This window comes from Scylla paramamosain, chromosome 11 (assembly GCF_035594125.1).
Source record: "Scylla paramamosain isolate STU-SP2022 chromosome 11, ASM3559412v1, whole genome shotgun sequence".
In the NCBI taxonomy this organism is placed as follows: Eukaryota; Metazoa; Arthropoda; class Malacostraca; order Decapoda; family Portunidae; genus Scylla; species Scylla paramamosain.
In genome coordinates this window covers 26,987,702-27,008,522 of record NC_087161.1, presented here as the reverse complement: position 1 = coordinate 27,008,522, position 20,821 = coordinate 26,987,702, and the positions used below count along the sequence as shown (strand labels likewise).

Sequence of the window (20,821 nt, the reverse complement as noted above, 5' to 3'; positions counted from 1 at the left end):
CTCACTCAAAAGTCCTGCAGGGAGGCGGAGGCGGCGCGGCAAACACACTGCAGCGGGAGGCGGAGGAGGAGGGGAAGGCGGTGAGAGAGTGAAAAGATTATATTGCAAGAAGAGTCTGTTTTTCTCTCCCTCCCGTGACCAGCAGTAACTTTAATCACACCTTCTGTTTTCTCTTACTACTACTACTACTACTACTACTACTACTACTTTTTTATGTCAGGGTCACTGGCCAAGGACAACAAAAAGAATAAAAAATAAGGTCCACTGAGAGCGCCAGTCTGTAAAGAGACGGAAAAGAAGTACCGTCCAGAATTAGAGGATACTACTACTACTATTTCTACATTTCTTCCACTACCACCACCACCACTACCACTACCACTACTACTACTTCTACTACTACTACCACGACTTCTAGTGCTGCTTGATACGAAAAACACCTGTGTCCCCGCCTTCCTTTGCCTGCCCCGTGTCGTGGCCGCCAGACAGCAGAGGGACGGCCAGAGGGAGTGCCGCGGCTCACTCACCTCCTTCACTAGCGGCGGTAGGATGGCAGCGAGCAGGCGGCAGATAGCGGCAGCACCATCAGCACCAGCAGCGGCAGCAGGCGACACAGCAGGGGGACGCAGCAGGGCCATAGCCTCGCAGTACTACTATGACCCAGCCTCTTAGGGAGCAGGATGGGGCCCTCCCTCGACGCCGCCACGCTGCCGCTGTTCACCGCCACCACCACCACCATCACCACCCCACGACCGCCAGCCTCCCCCCTGCCGGCCAATAGCCACCCCCTGTCACCCCCGCCTCCCGCCACCTGCCGCTATGGCCATGTACTTTTACGCCTCAAGGCTCCAGGTGCCCTTTTTCAAGGTGAGTGCGTGATGAGAGAGAGAGAGAGAGAGAGAGAGAGAGAGAGAGAGAGGGGGGTATTTTGTCGACCCAAGGAGTAAAAAAGCATGATTACTAGTGTGGGGTCGCCGCTCCCCGAGGGTGGGAAGGGCGCGGGTGTAGGTACGTGCAGGTATCAGGTGACAGGTGCGGTGTGGTGCACCCTCGTGTCTCCAGGTCACTCACTCCACGCTTCACTGCCGCTGCACCGCCGCCTCCTCCCGCCCTTTGATCGGCGTTGCAGGCGTAGTCGGGGTGGAGAGGGCGGTATCCAGCCAGGTGTGTTGCTGCTCACCTGTCACGCTCCCACGCTGCCTGGCGATGAGCTTATTTTTGATGTTGCTTATTAATAGAAAATTAAAATTGCACACAAGTTTGCAGAAAGGCGCGGGAATGCCAAAGACTGCCGCGGCCTGCACCACCACCACACCTGCGTCCCTCCCTAGCTCACTTGAGCTGTTCATCTGAAACATCACCATCAGCATAACAAGGGTGATGCATTGCAGTGCCTGAATCGAGGGGTGCCTGATTTACACCCCCATACCGTCAACCCTCCCCCTCTCCCCAAACACACACACACACACACACACACACACACACACACACACACACACACACACACACACACACAGTCAGGCGTGTAAACAGGAAGGCATGTGTGCATAACTGAGGTCACCGCCCTGTCCTCACCCACACATGGCTTACTGCACATATCCGCGTCGTGTCAGCACCAGCAGCAGTGAGGCAGCCCCGGCATGCTTCCTTCACGGGCTTTCCTGCACCAAGCCACACTCGGTCACTGGAGTCTCGTTTTCCTGTAGTCTCACCTGCACCGCTGTAATATATTCCTCTTGTATATGTTATAGAGTCGCTGGCCAGACACCAACATTCCGGAGCAGTCGGCAATCATAGCAGAGAAACCCATCGTGTCCGCAGCCGTGTTCAGATGAAGAGGCGGTGAATAATGAGCGAGCACAGGTGTCGGCGTGGCGGCGGGAGTGACCGCGATGACCTGTCTGCCCGCCCTCGGGAAACCAGCGGGCTGTGGTTAATGCAATCTCTAAATCGGCTGACGGAATGTAATACACAATGTCTGCGAAATATAAATGATGGTGTATTTATTTCTCCCAGACAAAGCGGGTGACGCAAGCAGCTTTTTATACAAGTATGATGCGAGAGGATAAAGAAATTCTTGTCAGCTCAGTGCAAATGCTGCTCTCACTGTGTGTTAAAAGTGATACATTTGTGTTGCTCAGGCAGAACAAATGACATGCAGCAATTTTAGAACTACGATATGAAAGGGAACAAAGAAATTCATGTTGATGCAGTCCAAATGCGGCTTCTCCCACTGTGTTAAAGGCGATAGATCTATTTTGCTCAGACAAAATAAGTAACAAGCATCGGTTTTAGAACAATGACAAGAAAATTCACGTTGCTCCGGTTCTAATGTGGCTTCTGTCAGCGTGTGTGATCTCCATCTTTCTCCTAAAAATAGCGTCGCGCATCGCCACATTGGCCTTGGGTGGCGGGGTCGCGCCGGGGCAGAGTCCTCCTCGCGTCACGCCGGTGTGTGCTGGCCGGGAAACTCTGTCTCAGGATTTATTGCAGTTCAGAACGATCCCTGAGCCAGACAGCGCGGCTTCTCGTCACAAGGCACCGCTGCACATATTGTATTAAAAAGTTTGAGTCGCAGGCTGCGCCTCACCAGCTCGGCCCAGCCTCTGCCACGCAGCACAGATATTGTTGCATTGTTGTGCAGGTTCTCACTCGCGTCTCAAAGCTGGTCGTTGCGTTCTGTTATTGGTAGCATGTATTTCTTGTATAGCTTCGTAATTGTTTGCTCCTTAGGGAAGACCAAGAGTATAAATGAGTCATCGTTGCTTCACTTTTCAGTTAGGCAAGTTTTCCAGGTGATGCCTTACGCCGCCTCGCCTGGCGCCGGTGTTACAGCAGCTTGTAATCAGCAGAGTGCAGGAAGACGCTGCCTTTGATTGAGACGCCGCCAAACTCTGGGGGACGTCGGGTCGTGCCTCCCGCTGCAGGGTTGTCAGGCCGCCGCTGCCAACATGTGCCCCTCGCCGCCCCGCCTGGAGAGTCCCAGTCAAGTTTTGACGTCCCCCTGGAAGATTTATCGCCGGGTCGGCCAGGCTGCGGATCCGGCGAGACGCACCATTAATAAGAGCCACCATGAGGCGCATGGCCAATGTTCTTGCCGCGCCCTTCCGCGGCGCCCTGTGTGAGGGAGTCGTACCCGCCACCCCTATTTTTACCATCTACAGCTTTTTTTTATCTTGTTTTATTTAACTTCCTGTATATCATCACGCCTCCCTGCCCCAGAGTCCCGAGCAGCGCCTGATGCAGCCCCTGCCCCTGGCTCACTGCCTGTACCACTCATGAGGCGCGGTGGGGTGAGCAAATGAAACAGAGAGAGAGAGAGAGAGGGAGAGAGGGAGAGGGAGAGAGAGAGAGAGAGAGAGAGAAGAGAGAGAGAGAGAGAGAGAGAGAGAGAGAGACGAGAGAGAGAGAGAGAGAGAGAGACTATAAACATCCCGTGTCTCTGCCCATAACAGTCGCTTGTAGGTAATGTTTAAAGAGTTGTGTGTCCCAGCGTGACCCAGCTGCTGTGTGGGGACCGCGTGCAGGTCAGTGGTGTACCCCGTGACCCCTTAATCCCACGTGTGTTGCCTACACCCACACCTCGCCGGAGTAACTGATGAGATAATGCACTGTGCAACATCAGACAGAAAATGGGCAATGCTTGGCTATTTATGCAGTTCTGCGCAACGGGAACACTCAGTAACGAATAAAACATTGGTGCATTACGTGTGCCGCTGTCGTGTCGGACTGCACACCGCGGCACAAGTGGTTCCACGCACATTAAGTGGACCAGACGCATCGCCGCAGGAAAAAGGATCATAAACATTGTATTGTCACTTAGCACTGACATAGATGAACACCTGGTAGCGGCCGGGAAGTGCTGGCGTCGTGTGTGTGTGTGTGTGTGTGTGTGTGAGAGAGAGAGAGAGAGAGAGAGAGAGAGAGAGAGAGAGAGAGAGAGAGAGAATATTGGTGCCATGTATTGTACCGGGTGAAAACATCCGATAATTACAGACATATTTACACACACACACACACACACACACACACACACACACACACACACACACACACACACACACACACACACACACACACACACACACACACACACACCCACACACACACACGGCCATTGTTCGAATCATTTTTTCCCTGTTGATAAACTCGAGTTGTTGTTAATTAGTGTTTGTCTCTTGCAGGTAAGCTGAGCACATGTGACGACCAGGTGCGGGTGGGTGAGTGTGCCCTCTCTCTCTCTCTCTCTCTCTCTCTCTCTCTCTCTCTCTCTCTCTCTCTCTCTCTCTCTCTCTCTCTCTCTCTCTCTCTCTCTCTCTCTCTCTCTCTCTCTCTCTCTCTCTCTCTCTGACGCCATCGGATCCTAATTGGCATTATCAGAATCACCTGCATGTGGGATTCTGGCGATAAGACGGTGGCGCTCCCTCATTAGAGCCTCCCCCCTTCCTCCCTCTATCACTAACACCCCCCTATCCTCAGCCACCGCTTCCACGCCGCCCTGGCTCCTGGTGGCGTTGGGGACGTGGAAGGAGGCGCGGCTGTCCCCCAATACCGCGCTGTCATCAGGGAATTGCTGTCTTGTTGAATTTGTGGCTATTTTCTTCATTCTTGGCTACTTTTACTGTTTAATCTGTTTTTTGTATGTGTTGGTGTAGTTTGTTATTAATTATTACTAACTGATTTTTTTTTTTTTTTTTTTTCATTTTCTTGTGTCATTTTCTTATGAGGATTTGAGTTTCTGGGGAGGGAATCTTGTTTATTTTTACTGTTTAGTCCTCTTCTTTATATACTATATATATGTTAGTGCAAGTTGCTTCTAAATATTACTAACTGGTAAGACTGATTTTGCTCTTTCTTCGTGTTCCTTTTTGTTCCTCTGTCGTTTATGAAGACTCAAGATTGTGGGAGAAATCTTTATTTTTCTTGATTACGTTTTCATCTGTTACTCTGTATTTTCTGTGGCTTGCAACTAATTATTACAAACTGGCAAGGCTGATTTTGGTTCTTCCTTTGTGTTCCCTTGGTGTTCCTGGGTGAAGAGTACTGCCGCAATATTAGTACTAGTGGAGTTTGGGGGGCTGGGAACCTTCTTCTTCTCTTTCTTCTCCTTCTTCTCTCTTCTTCTTCTTCTTCTTCTTCTTCTTCTTCTTCTTCTTCTTCTTCTTCTTCTTCTTCTTCTTCTTCTTCTTCTTCTTCTTCTTCTTCTTCTTCTTCTTCTTCTTCTTCTTCTTCTTCTTCTTCTTCTTCTTCTTCTTCTTCTTCTTCTTCTTCTTCTTCTTCTTCTTCTTCTTCTTCTTCTTCTTCTTCTTCTTCTTCTTCTTCTTCTTCTTCTTCTTATTGTTACTTGTGATGAAGCGAGGTGTGCCGTCTTGTCCTGGCTATCCGGCTTTAAAGGGAATGGCTGCCGGATATGTGGATGGATTGACTGTTGGATTGTTCTTGTTCTTATTACTCTTCTTCTTCTTCTGGATAAATAGTTTGTCATTGATCTTGTTCTTCTTGTTATTTCTGTTTTTTTTTTCTACTTATTGTTATCATTTGTAGTAGTAGTAGTAGTAGTAGTAGTAGTAGTAGTAGTAGTATGAATAATATCAGTAGTAATAGTCCTACACTGAAGACAAATAGCCTTATAAAAATCAAAAGAGAAAACATTTAACTCCACACACACACACACACACACACACACACACACACACACACACACACACACACACACACACACACACACACACACACATTTTCCGTAACACTCGCTCGCACATCTTTCATTCCCTCGCAATCAAATCAAGCACTGCCACTCTGCCTCAAACCTTTTCACGTCACTGTCTCCCTGTCTGCCTGCCCGCCTGTCTGCCTGTCTGCCTGCCCGCCTGCCCGCCACATCAAGTCAATGCAGGGGGAAAAAAAGTGAATGACGCTCCAGTGCAGATACTTAACATATATTGCGAAACTGACACTTACTTTTTTTTTTTTTATGGATTTGTTCATTTGCCTTTTGTTCAATTTTTTTTTTATTATTGTTATTACTCGTGAAATTCTCTCTCTCTCTCTCTCTCTCTCTCTCTCTCTCTCTCTCTCTCTCTCTCTCTCTCCTCCTCTCTCTCTCCTCTCTCTCTCTCCTCTCTCTCTCTCTCTCTCTCTTGATTATTTAGCTTTTTTTCCTTTTGTTTTGTTTTGTGTTTGTTGTGTATTTTTTTTTTTTGTTCTTCTTCTTCTTCTTCTTCTTCTTCTTCTTCTTCTTCTTCTTCTTCTTCTTCTTTCTTCTTCTTCTCTTCTTCTTCTTCTTCTTCTTCTTCTTCTCTTCTTCTTCTTCTTCTTCTTCTTCTTCTTCTTCTTCTTCTTCTTCTTCTTCTTCCTCTTCTTTCTTCTTCTTCTTCTTCTTCTTCTTCTTCTTCTTCTTCTTCTTCTTCTTCTTCTTCTTCTTCTTCTTCTTCTTCTTCTTCTTCTTCTTCTTCTTCTTCTTCTTCTTCTTCTCTTCTTCTTCTTCTTCTTCTTCTTCTTGCGTGCCTTGTGATTTTTCTTCTGTGTGTTTAGGAAATATTCTTTTTTTTATCCTCCTCCTTATCCTCCTCCTCCTCCTCCTCCTCCTCCTCCTCCTCCTCCTCCTCCTCCTCCTCCTCCTCCTCCTGCCTTCATAGTCACGGAAATATTCACATTTACAAACGTATCATTTTAGGTTCACATTTTTATTGTTCTTGGATCTCTGTTTGTGTGTGTGTGTGTGTGTGTGTGTGTGTGTGTGTGTGTGTGTGTGTGTGTGTGTGGGTTTCCTTTAGTCTTCATACAATGCCTTGCCTTCCCTCTCACTCCCTCCTTCCCTCCCTTCCTCCCTTGAGTCCCTCCCTCCTTTCCTCTCTTGCGTCCCTCCCTCCATCTCTCCCTCTCCTTTCCTTCCTGCACTCAATCCCTTCCTTCCTCTCTCTGCTCTCTTTTCCTCCCTCCCTCCCTCCCTCCCTCCCTTCATTCTTCCTTTCACCCTCTCTCCCTCCTTCTCTCTACTTCCTTTCCTTTCCTATTCTCCATTTTCCCCACCCCTCCCTCATTTCCTCCCTCCACCCTCCCTCCCTCCCTCTTCCTTCCCCCCCTCCACCTCTTCGTGTACCACCATCGTTATAATCGTCTTTTCAACAATGTGTTTCAAAGGAACAATAATCTGATTGGCAACAAGACTTTCCCGCCGCCTGATTGGTCCGCTGCGTCAGCCAATAAGAGCTTCCCCCCGCCTGTTAATTGGTGGAGCATTACTTTGTGTTGATTTTGTGTTGCCTTTGCCACGTTTTCTTTGATTTCGTTTTCTTTTTTTTTTTTTTTGTCGTTTTTTTCTTTTGCATTGTGTTTGAGTTTCCCCCTTTATTTGTTATTGGTGCTTTCCTTTTTACTTTCCTATTGTTTTCTCTGTTATTATCATCATCTTCATTCCTTTATTTTATTACTTTCTTTATTTTTTATCTTTATATTTCTCTAAGACATCTTATTATTATTTTCTCTGTTATTTTCGTTATTATTGTTATTTCCGTTATTTTTTTCTTGAGTCACCCATTGGTTGTTTTTATTCTTATCATCATCATTATTTCTCTAGGTGATCTTGTTTTCTTATTTTGCCTCATTTATCATTAGCACCTCCAGTATTATTATAAGTTACCCCTTGGTTATTCTCCTCTACAACGCTGTATAAAGTAGCAAAGAACACCGGACATAGAAAACGAGGAACACACACAAAAGAAAAAGAACAATCAAAGAGGGTCCATCCTTTTAAAGAAAACGGGACATCATTGTGGTAATACTAAAGAAAAGAAAAATTGGCCTCCTCCATTATGACACCTTTGGGAAGGAAAGGAAAATATTAACAAGATTATGTTTCCCTGATGGACCTGACAAGATTTCATGGTTCAGTTTTTGTTTTTTTTTTTTATTCTCTTTTTCCTCTTTTTTTGTAGGTGGTGTTTTTTTTTTAAGTCTCGTCATTTATATATATATATATATATATATATATATATATATATATATATATATATATATATATATATATATATATATATATATATATATATATATATATATATATGTATTTTTTTTTTATGTTATTCTTTTTCCTCGTATTTGTGATCACATTTCACTGTCTTTACGTCTCTTTACTTACACACACACACACACACACACACACACACACACACACACACACACACACACACACACACACACACACACACACACACACACACACACACACACACACTGAAGCCTAGTTAATCCGACTCACTGTAAAGGGTTGGGGGTTAGCGTGGGGTTGGTAAGGGGTAGTGAGGTGGGTGGGGGGGTGCAGGACAGATGGGATAGAGCAGGTAGGATTAGCAGAAAGTCGGTTTTACGAGCGGGTCATGACTTACATGTTATATATTTTTTTTGGCTACGTGAAGCCCAACTTGTCCTCGTCACGGTAATCCAGAATATCCGTAAACAAGATCAGTCTCAGGTGATTCTCTCTAAACACCTGAACAACGCACTGCATCTCCCGGTCCTGTGTCGTTTCCCAGTGTAGAGTGTCTTTGCTGCCCAGTACGCTCATTCTCTAAATTGCGTTTTATCTCTTGGTTTTGTCTTCTTTGCCTAATATTTTCACTCCTCTCCTTCCTTCTGCATGTATTGTATTAAAGGGTTTATCTAGTGTCACTGTGTTCTTTCGTACCCATGATCACACACACACACACACACACACACACACACACACACACACAACACACACACACACACACACACACACACACACCGTTATTAATTCATATAAGCATCCTGTAACACTTCACAGCTTAGTGTAATATTTCCGTCTTTCCCTCACGAACACAATACAATATATCACATTCATCACACTTTGATTTCACGCGACAATTCATTGCCACGACCATTTTACACATTTTTCATTACTTTTTTTTTTTTTTTTACAATATCAGTTTTCATTATTATATTGTGGCGGAGGATGTTATCAGGCCCTAGGGATGTGTGTGTGTGTGTGTGTGTGTGTGTGTGTGTGTGTGTGTGTGTGTGTGTGTGTGTGTGTGTGTGTGTGTGTGTGTGTGTGTGTGTGTGGCTTTCTCAGTCCCTACGGTAACATTAATATTTAGATGCTTTCTTTTGATGTGTTTGTGTTTGATATGAAAGAAGAGACATCATTGTAGTGTAGTGTGTGCCGGGAGACGTGGCAAGATTACGTGTTGATTACTTCTTGACTACGAGCGTTGGTATGAGAAAGGTACTGATGGAAAAGATGTGTGTAATAGAATAAAATCAAAGTGCCCATTAAAACATCTGTGTATTGACGTCCGAGTATTGTGACAGATTGCATTATTGCTGGTGCAGATTACAAACACCATGAATAATCACACAAATCCAATACTTAAAGCTTCACCCAATACAGGACTAGACAGCTTTTATTGATGCGGATGACAGGTGCAAATAAGGTAAGTAGGTTTCAATACAGGGACTGCCACGAGTAGCTTTGACAGTTTCTTGCACCTTCCCTAATTTTATGTCGAGTTGTTGGTCAGGAATGTTGACTTTGAATCGTTACTCTTTGACGTGTCCTCACTGTTCGGGTCTTCTGTTTTCTCCTTTCTCTTTCCTTCTCTCTCATTATCCAAAATATGTGCTTTGTTTTCCTCTGTTCTCATGCTTTTCAAACGGCATTCCTTGACGTGTCCCTTCTCACTGTTCGGTTCTTCAGTTTTCTCTCTTTCATTTCCTTTCCTTTTCTCTCATTACCGAAATCAACGCACTGTTCTCTTTGTTCTCTATCTACGAATATTACTCTGGCTGTGGTGCTCACGTGTCCACAGTGCACCGTGACCTTCAGGAGCCCCCAGTCCCAACGCCGCACAGTGCATCATACTCCGCCACACAAGTCTGTCCTTATTCACGCCGCGGCCACCCACGGGAGGACGCACAAGTCTTGGTTGCCGCACAGAGAAAACTCCCTCGGGTCGGGCCGCCGAGTTTCCTTTGTAACCCGGAGTGAAGCCCGCCCAGTGCCCGATACTGGGAGGAAAGTGTTCCCAGCTTGTCGCGGCGGTGGGGGCGGGGTGGGGAAAGGAACCGGCTGTGGTGTGACGTACAATGGCGTTTTCTGTCTTTTTCTTGAAGTAGGAGGAGGGTTAGTGGGTTTTAGAGGGGAGGGACGTCCATGTCTTTTTTATTTATTTATTTATTTATTTATTTATTTATTTATTTTTCTGTCTTTCTGGTGTTGGAGGAAGGAACAAGGCTTTGGAGGCTGTAACGTCCTGAGGATTTTTTTTTTTTTTTTTTTCTGTTTCCCTCGGTGGGGAGGAAAAGGGATTTTGAGGTAGTGACGTTCACTGTTTCTGTCTGTTTTTTCTTCTCTGCGTCTTTCCGTTGGTGAAGTGGAGGCGAACTTTTGACGCAGTGACGCCCTTTGTTTTTTTTTTTTCTTTGTTTTTTTTTTTGTCTTTCAGCTGGAGGAAGATAATTTGGTTTGTCCAGCAAGGATGAGAGACCAACACTGGCAAACCACAGCGGGATGGCAGAAAAAATTTACCTCCCCGCGAGTGTTTAATTTCTAACCATTTTCCCAGTGACAAATAACACGCGCTGAATGAACGTGACTCGTGCGCAGCGGACCTGACAGCTGGCGGTAATTTTAGGGGGCAGTTGTTGAATATAGGAAAAAGATAAGTTGGACGGTCTTTTAGGGAGGATAGGCTGAATATAAGGAAGATTAGTTAACGTTAACTGTATTTTGAGGAGGATAGATTGAATATAAGGTAAAAAAATGAACGTTGACGGTCATTTAGGGATACAGGTTCGAATATAAGAAAGAAATATGAACGGGTTTTAAACTGAGACACTTACAGACTTACAGACGAAACACTTGGGCTGAACACTTGGGCGGTGCAACGTGTTAACACAAAAACTCATATTCCCTAAGGACAAAATCTCTGTCTTGGTGGCATTAACATCTTAAAGCTTAACGGCTTGTAGACTTAGACGCTTATAAAATGAAGGACTTGGGCGAGGTAGCGTGTCAGCACAAAGCCACAGTTCTTAGGGACAAAAATGGTACTTGATAGGATAAAACACCAGAGAGGACTGAGTTTTAGGATCTACGTTTAGAAAAATTATGTAAAACTTCTTATACTCTTAGCGGAGGAAAATATACACACGGAAAATCACTCAAGGATGTATCTCCACTAACGGATTAGACGTGGAGATTAAAAAATATGAAAATCGATGAATGAAGTGAAAGATTGTGAAAGCTTCCAATTTGATCTGGAAAAAAAAAAACACGAGAGATGATGATGGAGGAGCTTTCGAATACATATTTTTTTTTGAGGAAGCCTACGGAGAGTCACCAGTAAGAGACATTTGGTGCAGTATTTATATTTGCTGCTAATGGAAGTAACGCGGCGAGGGAAAAGTGAAGAATAGGCGTGGCGTGATTAGACCGCGTGAAAAGTGAATGTAAGTGAATGTCTCGTAGTGCTGGCCGTCGTCACGCAGAGAGAGAGAGAGAGAGAGAGAGAGAGAGAGAGAGAGAGAGAGAGAGAGAGAGAGAGAGAGAGAGAGAGAGAGAGGTGGATTTAGCAGTTTAGTTCAGTTATCCTCCCCAGTCAGTGTCTTCCCTTCAGTCAATACCTTTAGATTCGCCTTTTCAACAACAATCTTTGCAGTGTCTTCGCTTTCCAAACAACACTGCGTCTCCCTTTCTTGTTTTCCTTTCCCAGTTTACGTCCTCTTCATTGTCCAGCATCCTCGCCTTTTAAAACAACAACAGTCTTTCCAGATATAAAATACTTTAAATTATAAAAGCCACACCGCAGTAAATCAATAGAATAAAAAGCTATAAAATTAATACACTATTAAAATTCTGTCCTGGAAATAAAAAAAAAAAAAACATTTAACGTATTTCAAAATCATTTCTCCCAATAATTCAGAGAGAGAGAGAGAGAGAGAGAGAGTCACGTGGATCACAACTAGCGGTAAATTGTGAAGGCATTTTTTCCCCGACTCCACTTCCTCTCCACTTTTCCTCCACTTTGTTAACTTTACCACAAGTGTTATATTGGTACAAGTATTCCAATTTCTACTAACTGAACCGTAAATCTTTCAGTAGACCGTCAGTACATCCATAATGGTGATTAATTCCAGGGATAGGTACTACTCTCTCTCTCTCTCTCTCTCTCTCTCTCTCTCTCTCTCTCTCTCTCTCTCTCTCTCTCTCTCTCTCTCTCTCTCTCTCTCTCTCTCTGGCGCCCCTCCCCAGCCGTTCCTTTTTTCCATTCATCGTCAACTTTAATTGCTTCACAGTTTCGTTAATTCTGGCTCCCAAAGTTTGACAGTTTCATTAATAACCAGTAATGGCTCTTCCGTTTTCTTCCTCGCGCGATGTACAGTCCTTCCGGGAGTTCTGTGCGTGTGTGTGTGTGCGTGTGTGTGTGTGTGTGTGTGTGTGTGAAGGTTCCTGTGAGAAAAATCATAATGGTTCTTTTGATTTTTTTTTTTTTCATTTTCAACTTTTCATTTAATTTCCATGTTTCTCAGCATTTCGTCTCTCTCTCTCTCTCTCTCTCTCTCTCTCTCTCTCTCTCTCTCTCTCTCTCTCTCTCTCTCTCTCTCTCTCTCTCTCTCTCTCTCTCTCTCTCTCTTTCTCCCTCTCCCTACTTCCACTCATGATTTAAATACACACTACTAAATCACTCCAATTATTTAGCAATTTCACTTTTTTCCCCTTCAGTTTCCCAGTGCATCGTGTTTTTTGCTTCCTTTAAGTTTTCCTCTTCTTTTTTCCCTTTCCCGACAAGAGCGAGAGTTTAGTGCCCCATTCCCACGCTTTATTAGTCCTTTCTTTCCCGTGAAGTCTGGCGGAGGGAGATTGTGAAGTGTGTGGAGTGCGTTGCCTCTCCTCCCGCAGACACTGATGGCAGGGGCGTAGGATTGACAGGGAGGAGTAAAATAGGAGGACAAGGGTGTAGGATAGAGTGACAGGGGTGAAATAGGATGCTGTGTTGAGGAAGGATAGGACAGGAAGGGTGACAGGATTAAGGGTACGGGAAGGCAGGGGTGAGGTGGTAGGACAGAGGTGTGTGGAATGATAGGACATGGGGGAACGGGAGGCAGGTTGTGGGGTGGAAGAACAGGGGTGTGATGGGCAGTGTGGTATGGAAAGACAGGGGTGAAATGGGGAGACGCTGGTTTGTAATGGAAGAACAGTGATATGTGATAGAAAACAGGGGTGCATATGTGGTAAACTCTCATCCTGCAAACCAGAATAGCAAGGGCTGTGTGGGAGATTTGAGTAAAGACACTTTGCTTTGGTGAGATCCTGTGGAGGGGAGGGGAAGGGAAGGGAGGGGCGCAGCTGTCTGTATCGCCGGCTGTCCTGTCCTGTCTGGGGCTGCAGCTGCTGTCTGTGCCCGCATCGTATTGCTTTAAACACGCCAGTCTCCAGGACCACTAGTGTGAAGCTTCGCCTCCTCTTGGTGGTCTGAATGAGAGGGGAGGGAGAATGTGGGTTCTGTATAAAGCAAGAAAAGCCTTAGATTGGAGATCCTGTATGAATTTTAAATAGATTATATAAAGAACTCGGAATTCAATATGAGTTACATTGTGTGGATATCAGATTATATATTCAGCCATGGATAGAAAGAAATAATAGTGTTTGCATTGTAGGCAGACTGAAGAGAGAACTTAACAGGATTGAGATGTGGTAGTCTGTGTCCCTTTCCAGCTATAACAGCCATGAATTGTATTGCCTTCCAGCCACTATGGAGCGTGCTAGTGTGCCAAGACTCTGACCACGTAGAGAACCTTAAAAGTCAGTGTTTGTATTGTAAAGAGTTGAATTATAGAGATTACTGTGTTGTACTGTGTCCATTCCAGCTGTAAGAGACATGAATTGTATTACCTTCTTGCCACAATGGAAGCTAGTGTGGCAAGGTTCTGAACACGTAGAATCTTAAGAGTCGAGGTTAGTGTTTGTATTGTAAAGAGTTGAACTATAGGGAAAACCTTGGATTAGTGTGTGGTATTAGGTGTCCATTCCACTCACAAGAACCATAGTGTGTACTGTTTTCTACCCTGAGAAGTTCTTAAGATTCTGACCACGCCTGCGCCTTCTCACAACAGGTGGCTCCGGTATCATGAGCTTTTAAATCAATGTTAAGCCTTTTGGTGTGATGAGCCGCCCCGCCATCTTGGGTAAGTGGGGCTGGTGGCCTGGAGAGGGGGAGAGGGTTAGCGGTAGGGGGTGTGGGCGTCCATCACTGCCCGTCACGCCTCATGGCACCCAATCTTGTAATAATGGATGGATGAATTCTGCAAGTCCTTTTTAACTTTTTCTCCTTTCTCCTTCAGATACATTTTTTTTTTCCTTTCTTTTCATGTTTCTTCATAATGGATGGTTGGGTTTTCATAGCCTTTTTTTTTTTTTTACCTTTTTCCTTCCTCCAGTTACATTTTTCTTTCTTTTGTTCGTGTTTCCCGGTAGTGGAGAGCAGAGTTTTCCCATTCTTTATTGTTTTTTTCTTTTCTTTTTTTTGTCTTGTCTGTTTATTTACATTTTCATAATCCTTGATAATGTATGGGAAGTTTTATTTTCGTTTTTCTTTCTTTATTTGTATTTTTTTTCCTTTTCTTTGCCATATTTCAAATGATCAAGGGGGAGAGTTTTCCCGTCCTTAACTTATTTTCTCGTTTCCAGTTAAATTTCTCTTCATACTTTTAATTATACTGGTCAGAAAATTTCCCACCCTCAAAACTTTTCCTTCTCTTGTTTTCCTCTTTTTTTTTTTCCTGCTTCCTCATTCGTTCTATTTTTAATGGCATCGAAAAATTTTCCGGTTGTTCGTAACTTTTTTTTCGTTTTCCTTGTTTTTGTTTTCCCCTAATGTTTTTTTTTTTTTTTTTGTAATAATTGATAGTTGAATTTTCACGTCTTTTTATTTTATTTTACTTTTATTTTTCTTTCCCTGATCCTCTTCCCTTGCCATATTTTTTCCCCCCGTTTTTTCCCTCATTCCTGTCTGTCTCCTTTTTTTCCGAAAGAATTTTTTTTACTTTTACTTTTCCTTTCAATAGCTATTTTTCCCCACTTCTTTCATATCTCATCTTTTTTTCTTGTCTTCCCCTCATTTCTCTTTGTTAAACTCTCTCTCTCTCTCTCTCTCTCTCTCTCTCTCTCTCTCTCTCTCTCTCTCTCTCTCTCTCTCTCTCTCTCTCTCTCTCTCTCTCTCTCTCTCTCTCTCTCTCTCTCTCTCTCGTGATCTGATTCTGAAAAATGAGACAAGACTGATATTTATTTTCCCTTCCTACCTTCAGTGGCAGTTCCATTTTTTATTTCAAATTTTCGTTTTTTTCCCTTTGTTTCACTTTTTTTCTAATTTCAAGTCAGGCATTCTTTAAAAACATCATGTATTATTATGCAATTGTGACGTATATGTATTAACCATCTATAATGCATATTTTTAGAACCCTGTTAGCCTCTCTCTCTCTCTCTCTCTCTCTCTCTCTCTCTCTCTCTCTCTCTCTCTCTCTCTCTGAACATGATTTACATAATTTAGTTTTGGCATCCCGTGTTTTTTTTTTCTCTCTCTCTCTCGCAGTGCACATTAAAAAAGGACTCTTGCTATTGGATTATAACGAAGGACTGGGAAAATGAAGGGGGCTGCTGCTGTCTGACACTGCAATCTGTTCAACTCACTTCACTCCCTCCTGTCTTCCTTCCCTCGCTTCCTTTTTATCCTTCACTTCTCTCTTATTCTACTCTTTTCTCCTTTTCTATCATTATTCCCTCTTTCCTTCTTTTCCTCACTTCCTTCTGTTCAGTTTTTTTTTGTTTCTTCCTTCTTTTCTTAGCATCTTTTCCCTTCTACCTCTTCCTTCATTCGCTTTCATCCTATTTTTTTTTTTTTTTATTTTACGTACTTCTCCCGCTTCCTTCCTTCTTTCCCTTCCCTTCTGTGCTTTCAACATTTTTCTCTCTCTCTCTCTCTCTCTCTCTCTCTCTCTCTCTCTCTCTCTCTCTCTCTCTCTCTCTCTCTCTCTCTCTCTCTCTCTCTCTCTCTCTCTCTCTCTCTCTCTCTCCATGTTTTTTCCCTTTCCTCCCTCCAAGTGCTTCATTTCCTTTTCGTTTCTTTTTTCCTCCATCGCTTTGCTTCTCTCTCTTATACATTTTCCCTCCCTCTTCTCCTTCATTTCTTTCCCTTTCCTCCTTCCAAGTGTTTAATTTCCTTCGTTTCGCTCTTTTTTTGTCTCCATCTCTTTCTTCCTCTCATACGAGTATCTTCACCTTTTTCTATTTTTTTTCATTTTTCTTTCTTTCCTTCTTCCAAGTGTGTAATTTCCTTTGTTTTCTATCCTTTCCTTCATCATTCTTATTGTTTTTTTCTTTATCCTTTTCTCTTTCTTTCTCCCCTTTTCTTCTTCCCTCTTTCGTTCCCATCTGCTTCCCTCCCCGTCTTTCCCATCACTCTCTCTTCTTTTCTTTTCTTTTTATTTCTCCTTGTTTTGTTTTCACTTCATTTCTTTCCTCCTCTACGCCACTGCTGTACTTTCTCCTCCCTTCCTTGCGTCGTTTCTCCTTCTCTCCTCTCCCTCTCCCTCTCTCTCCCTCCCTCCCTCCTTCCCACCTTCATCCTGGATTAAACTTGTTCTCTCAGGATATTTGCTTTAGCTCAAGATACTGAACTTTTGTCCTTCCCACCAGTATTGAATATCTTGTTTGCCTTGTATCTCTCTCTCTCTCTCTCTCTCTCTCTCTCTCTCTCTCTCTCTCTCTCTCTCTCTCTCTCTCTCTCTCTCTCTCTCTCTCTCTCTCTCTCTCTCTCTCTCTCTCTCTCTCTCTCTCTCTCTCTCTCGACCCCCTTACAAGGATGATTAACTTTGAGTAATTTTCTTCTCACAAAAGTATTGAAGGAGAGGAGGGAGAGAAGAGGGAAAGATTGGAATGTCGCACAAGGTATGTGGGGAGAGCAAACTTGTTACCTGGTATTTCTAAACCGGGGAGAAAAGAAAAGAAAACTATCATAATTACTCTCCTGTTTCTCCATTCCTCTCTTCCTCACATTTATTATTATTTTTTTCCTTAAGTCTCTCCATACACACGCACACACACAATAACCCCATAACAATACCGCAAAGTAAACACGAACCCTTAATATAAGTCTTATTTTATCACCTCAAAAATATTCGCCTTCAGTTTCTTCGGCTCCTCTCTTCACCACATCTATTATTATTCCCCTTAACTCTCTCCATACACACACACAGTAACCCATAATAATACCACAAAGTAAGCACAAGCCCTTAATTTCAGTGGAGTCCCCATTTTATCACCTCAAAAATAAGCGGCAGAGACAACATACTGAAATGCGGCATGCTGGCACCGTAGAGTTTTTCCGATTGGTAGCGGTAGGGTGGTGGGGTTCGAGCCTGGCGGGCGGCGTGTGTGGCAACTTGGCTTTGTATTATGATCATGTTTCACTGGTATTGGTTCAGCGCGCTACTCTACACCGTGCCTGGAGTGTGTGGGGAGGCTAATGATGGCGCAGTTAATTGTAGTTGTAGTAATTGTAGTAGTGGTTGTGGTGGTGGTGGTAGTAACGTGTGTAATTATTGTGTGTATAGTTGTGGCATTAGTAGTGGTTATGGTGGTGGTGTTAGGGATGTCATAAATATAGGTTGTGGTAGCAGTGGTGGTGATGGTGGTGGTAATAGTAGTAACAGTAGTAGTTGTAGTACATATAACAAAAATTTATCTAACTACAACCAAGGCGAAGTTTACCGTGGAGATTGGAGTTTCATTTTAAGCGCAAACAAGACACCAACAGAAAATAAAAACAACAACAACAACAACAAACAAAAGACACCATTATCTCAAACACGATAACACACTTCACACAAGCACACAACACGAACACCCAACCAACCACCACTTATAACACCCATCATAACACCCACATACCGCTCTCTTTTATCACCAGAGAGAGAGAGAGAGAGCTAGGCGTGGGGAGTACAAAGCCTAAAACCCAATACAGCAGCAAACACAGACGCGGCAGGTGCTATCGTGGCCCATCCTGTAGAGCAATGGTGATTAAAAGAGTAATTGTCTGTTATTACCTGCACTGTCTGCCCCTCAACACCACTGTGACGAGTTCGCTGCCACTGTGACGAATCTCTTGGTAGTGTTTCGTAACGTGCATAAGAGCGTGAGCAGCTGGAGAGAATGGGAAGGGAGTGTTGAGGGAGAGGGAGGGAGGTAGAGAGAAAGAGAGATGGCAGGGAACAGTTTTCATTCCAGTATTTTTATGGGTTCTATAGCAATAACAGTGACGATAAATCAGGATAGTAAAAGGAAGAGATGAACACGTTGTTTTTAGCCTCTCGAACTGTGATATGAAGAGCAGTGTGTAAGAATGGATGAGTAAAAGAGGCGGAGAACATATTAATTAATTGGCTCTGTATAAATAGGGGCGGGAATAAGTAACAATGATGGCAGAGACAAACCTGTTATTTCAAAACCGTGTGATAATAACGATAGTGAATGAGGATAAATAACTGTAAAGAGGTGAAGTTTTTTTTTTTTTTTGGGGGGGAGGGGAGGTCCTGCAACAATAACTCCACCCGTAAATAACAACAGCCTGAAAGAAAAGCAAAAGAGGGCATTTGTTTGTTTTCCATCATACAGCAACAACATAAAGAAACCAATTACTACATCACTATTCCCTGGACCACAACGCCACAACAGAAACAACAACAACAACAAACAAAAAAAACACAAGAAGTAATAACAAAAACAACAAAAAAGTCACAGGAACAACATAACAAATACAAAATAAAAATGAAAAAAAAATACCACGCAATTACTTACACCATACAACAACAACAACAACAACAACAACAACAAAACTAACAACAAAACACCCAGGTCGCAGCTACATCGTTCCCGTGGTCATCAATCATAAAAATCTCGTGGAAACAGTTTGTGAGCACCTCGCCGTGAGCCCTCCCAGTCACTCCGCGCCGCTGATCAGGCCGGAGCTTACTGAAATGAAGTCCCTGCGATTGGTATAGACGGAGTGATTAAAATATTTACCTCCCTCCGCTGTTCAAAGTGTGTCAGGGCAAAGTAATTAGAAAAAGTGGCGTAAAACTCGATATTTCTAGAAGCTGAGATGAGTGGAAACTACATGTGTGTGTGTGTGTGTGTGTGTGTGTGTGTGTGTGTGTGTGTGTGTGAGGGTTTGTTTTTTACGTATTTTTTCTGCACTGTTTTGGATTTTTTATATCAAAACTTAACACTGTGGTCAATAATTATGTGTATCTATCCCTCACTCTTTCTATCTGTGTGTGTGTGTGTGTGTGTGTGTGTGTGTGTGTGTGTGTGTGTGTGTGTGTGTGTGTGTGTGTGTGTGTACCAGGCGTTTGCAGATAGAACCACCAGCACTTGGACCTCAAAAGTATACGTAAATTTCTGTAAGTGCAAGGAAGGAGGGTGTGAGAGCCAGGCAGGACAAGCAGGATGGTCGTGGTGCGCAGGCTGCAGGTGCTGGCAGTGGTGGTGGTGGTGCTGGTGATGGTGCTGGTGATGGTGCTGGTGGGGTGTTGGGAAGGAATGAAGTGTTTTGGGCGTTTTAGCCATGAAGTGTTTGCTGTGTTAGCGTGAACGTTGTCTTCTTGACGCAAACTGTGGTGTTTTTACTGTGTGTATGTGTGTGTGTGTGTGTGTGTGTGTGTATGAGAGAGAGAGAGAGAGAGAGAGAGAGAGAGAGAGAGAGAGAGAGAGAGAGAGAGAGAGAGAGCGAGAGAGAGAGGCGGGGGGGAGAATAGTAGTAGTAATCTTATTATTAGTAGTACCAAAATTTTCAGATCTACGTTTCAGAAGACGAAAAAAAAAATATAAAAAAATAATAACAACAGTAATAATAATAATAATAATAATAATAGTAATAATAATAATAATAATAATAATACTCCTGACACTTCAAATTTAATATAATATCATGGCGTTCAGTGTGCGTGTAATAACAATTAGCGCTCGCAGTCGTAAAGTCATTTGTGTCACAGTACAACAAGCCATCCCAAGAAGACCAGCGGTGATGCGGCGGAGTGATCAAGGCGAGGCTATAACAACAGAGACAATAACAGTACCGCTGCCCGACACCAGTTATTACACCACCCACTGACTGTCTGCACCCTTGGTATTATTTCCTGTGACTTCCATGGACCTCAGAGCTTCATCGTGGTATTCATAACCCTTTCACTGTGATAGTATTTCTTTGCTAATTTTGAGAGGAGTGTAAAAAAATGTTTCCGTGGATACATAAAGAAAGAAATAGAGATGAAAGTTGATTTTAATGTTTTCAAGGCTACAGGATTGTTTATGATTCTAGCACATATGTGAGTGTCTAAGAAAGAGTAGGTGGATGCAGGAATATACTTGTCTACCGGTGAAAGGGTTGAGTATTGAGCCATTATACTGTTCTTTCTGTTTTTTTTTTTTTTTTTTTTTTTTTTTCAATTTGTATTTTTCTTTCTATTCTAAACATTTCCGTTTATTCTTACCTTTTCTCTGCTGTTCATATTTCTAACTTCTCCTGTCTTTAACTAACCTTCCTTTTCCATTATTATTCTCAAGTTTTTTTTTCTGTTCTTGTTTCCTTTGTATTTTTTATTCTTTTCCTTTCCTTGAATTTCTTTACCTTAATTATTTCGAAGCTCTTATCCTTTTCTTTCCTTTATATTTTCTATTCTATCCAGAGAGATGATTAGTTGAATTCTCACGATATATATTTTTTTTCTCATTGATGGTGAAAAATCC

General features: G+C 43.3%; 1 protein-coding gene across 2 annotated transcripts in view; it reads left to right on the top strand.

Annotated features, from left to right (window-relative positions):
- Positions 1-20,821, top strand: part of LOC135105145 (ras-GEF domain-containing family member 1B-like) — a 117,981-nt gene that overhangs the window by 29,723 nt on the left and 67,437 nt on the right. For both annotated transcript variants that reach the window (XM_064013198.1, XM_064013197.1), the window contains exon 2: positions 1-864. This exon is cut by the window's left edge and continues 1,160 nt beyond it. In XM_064013198.1, the coding sequence (XP_063869268.1) occupies positions 817-864 (48 nt within the window). In that variant the 5' untranslated portion in view covers positions 1-816. The remainder of the gene's footprint in view (positions 865-20,821) is intronic.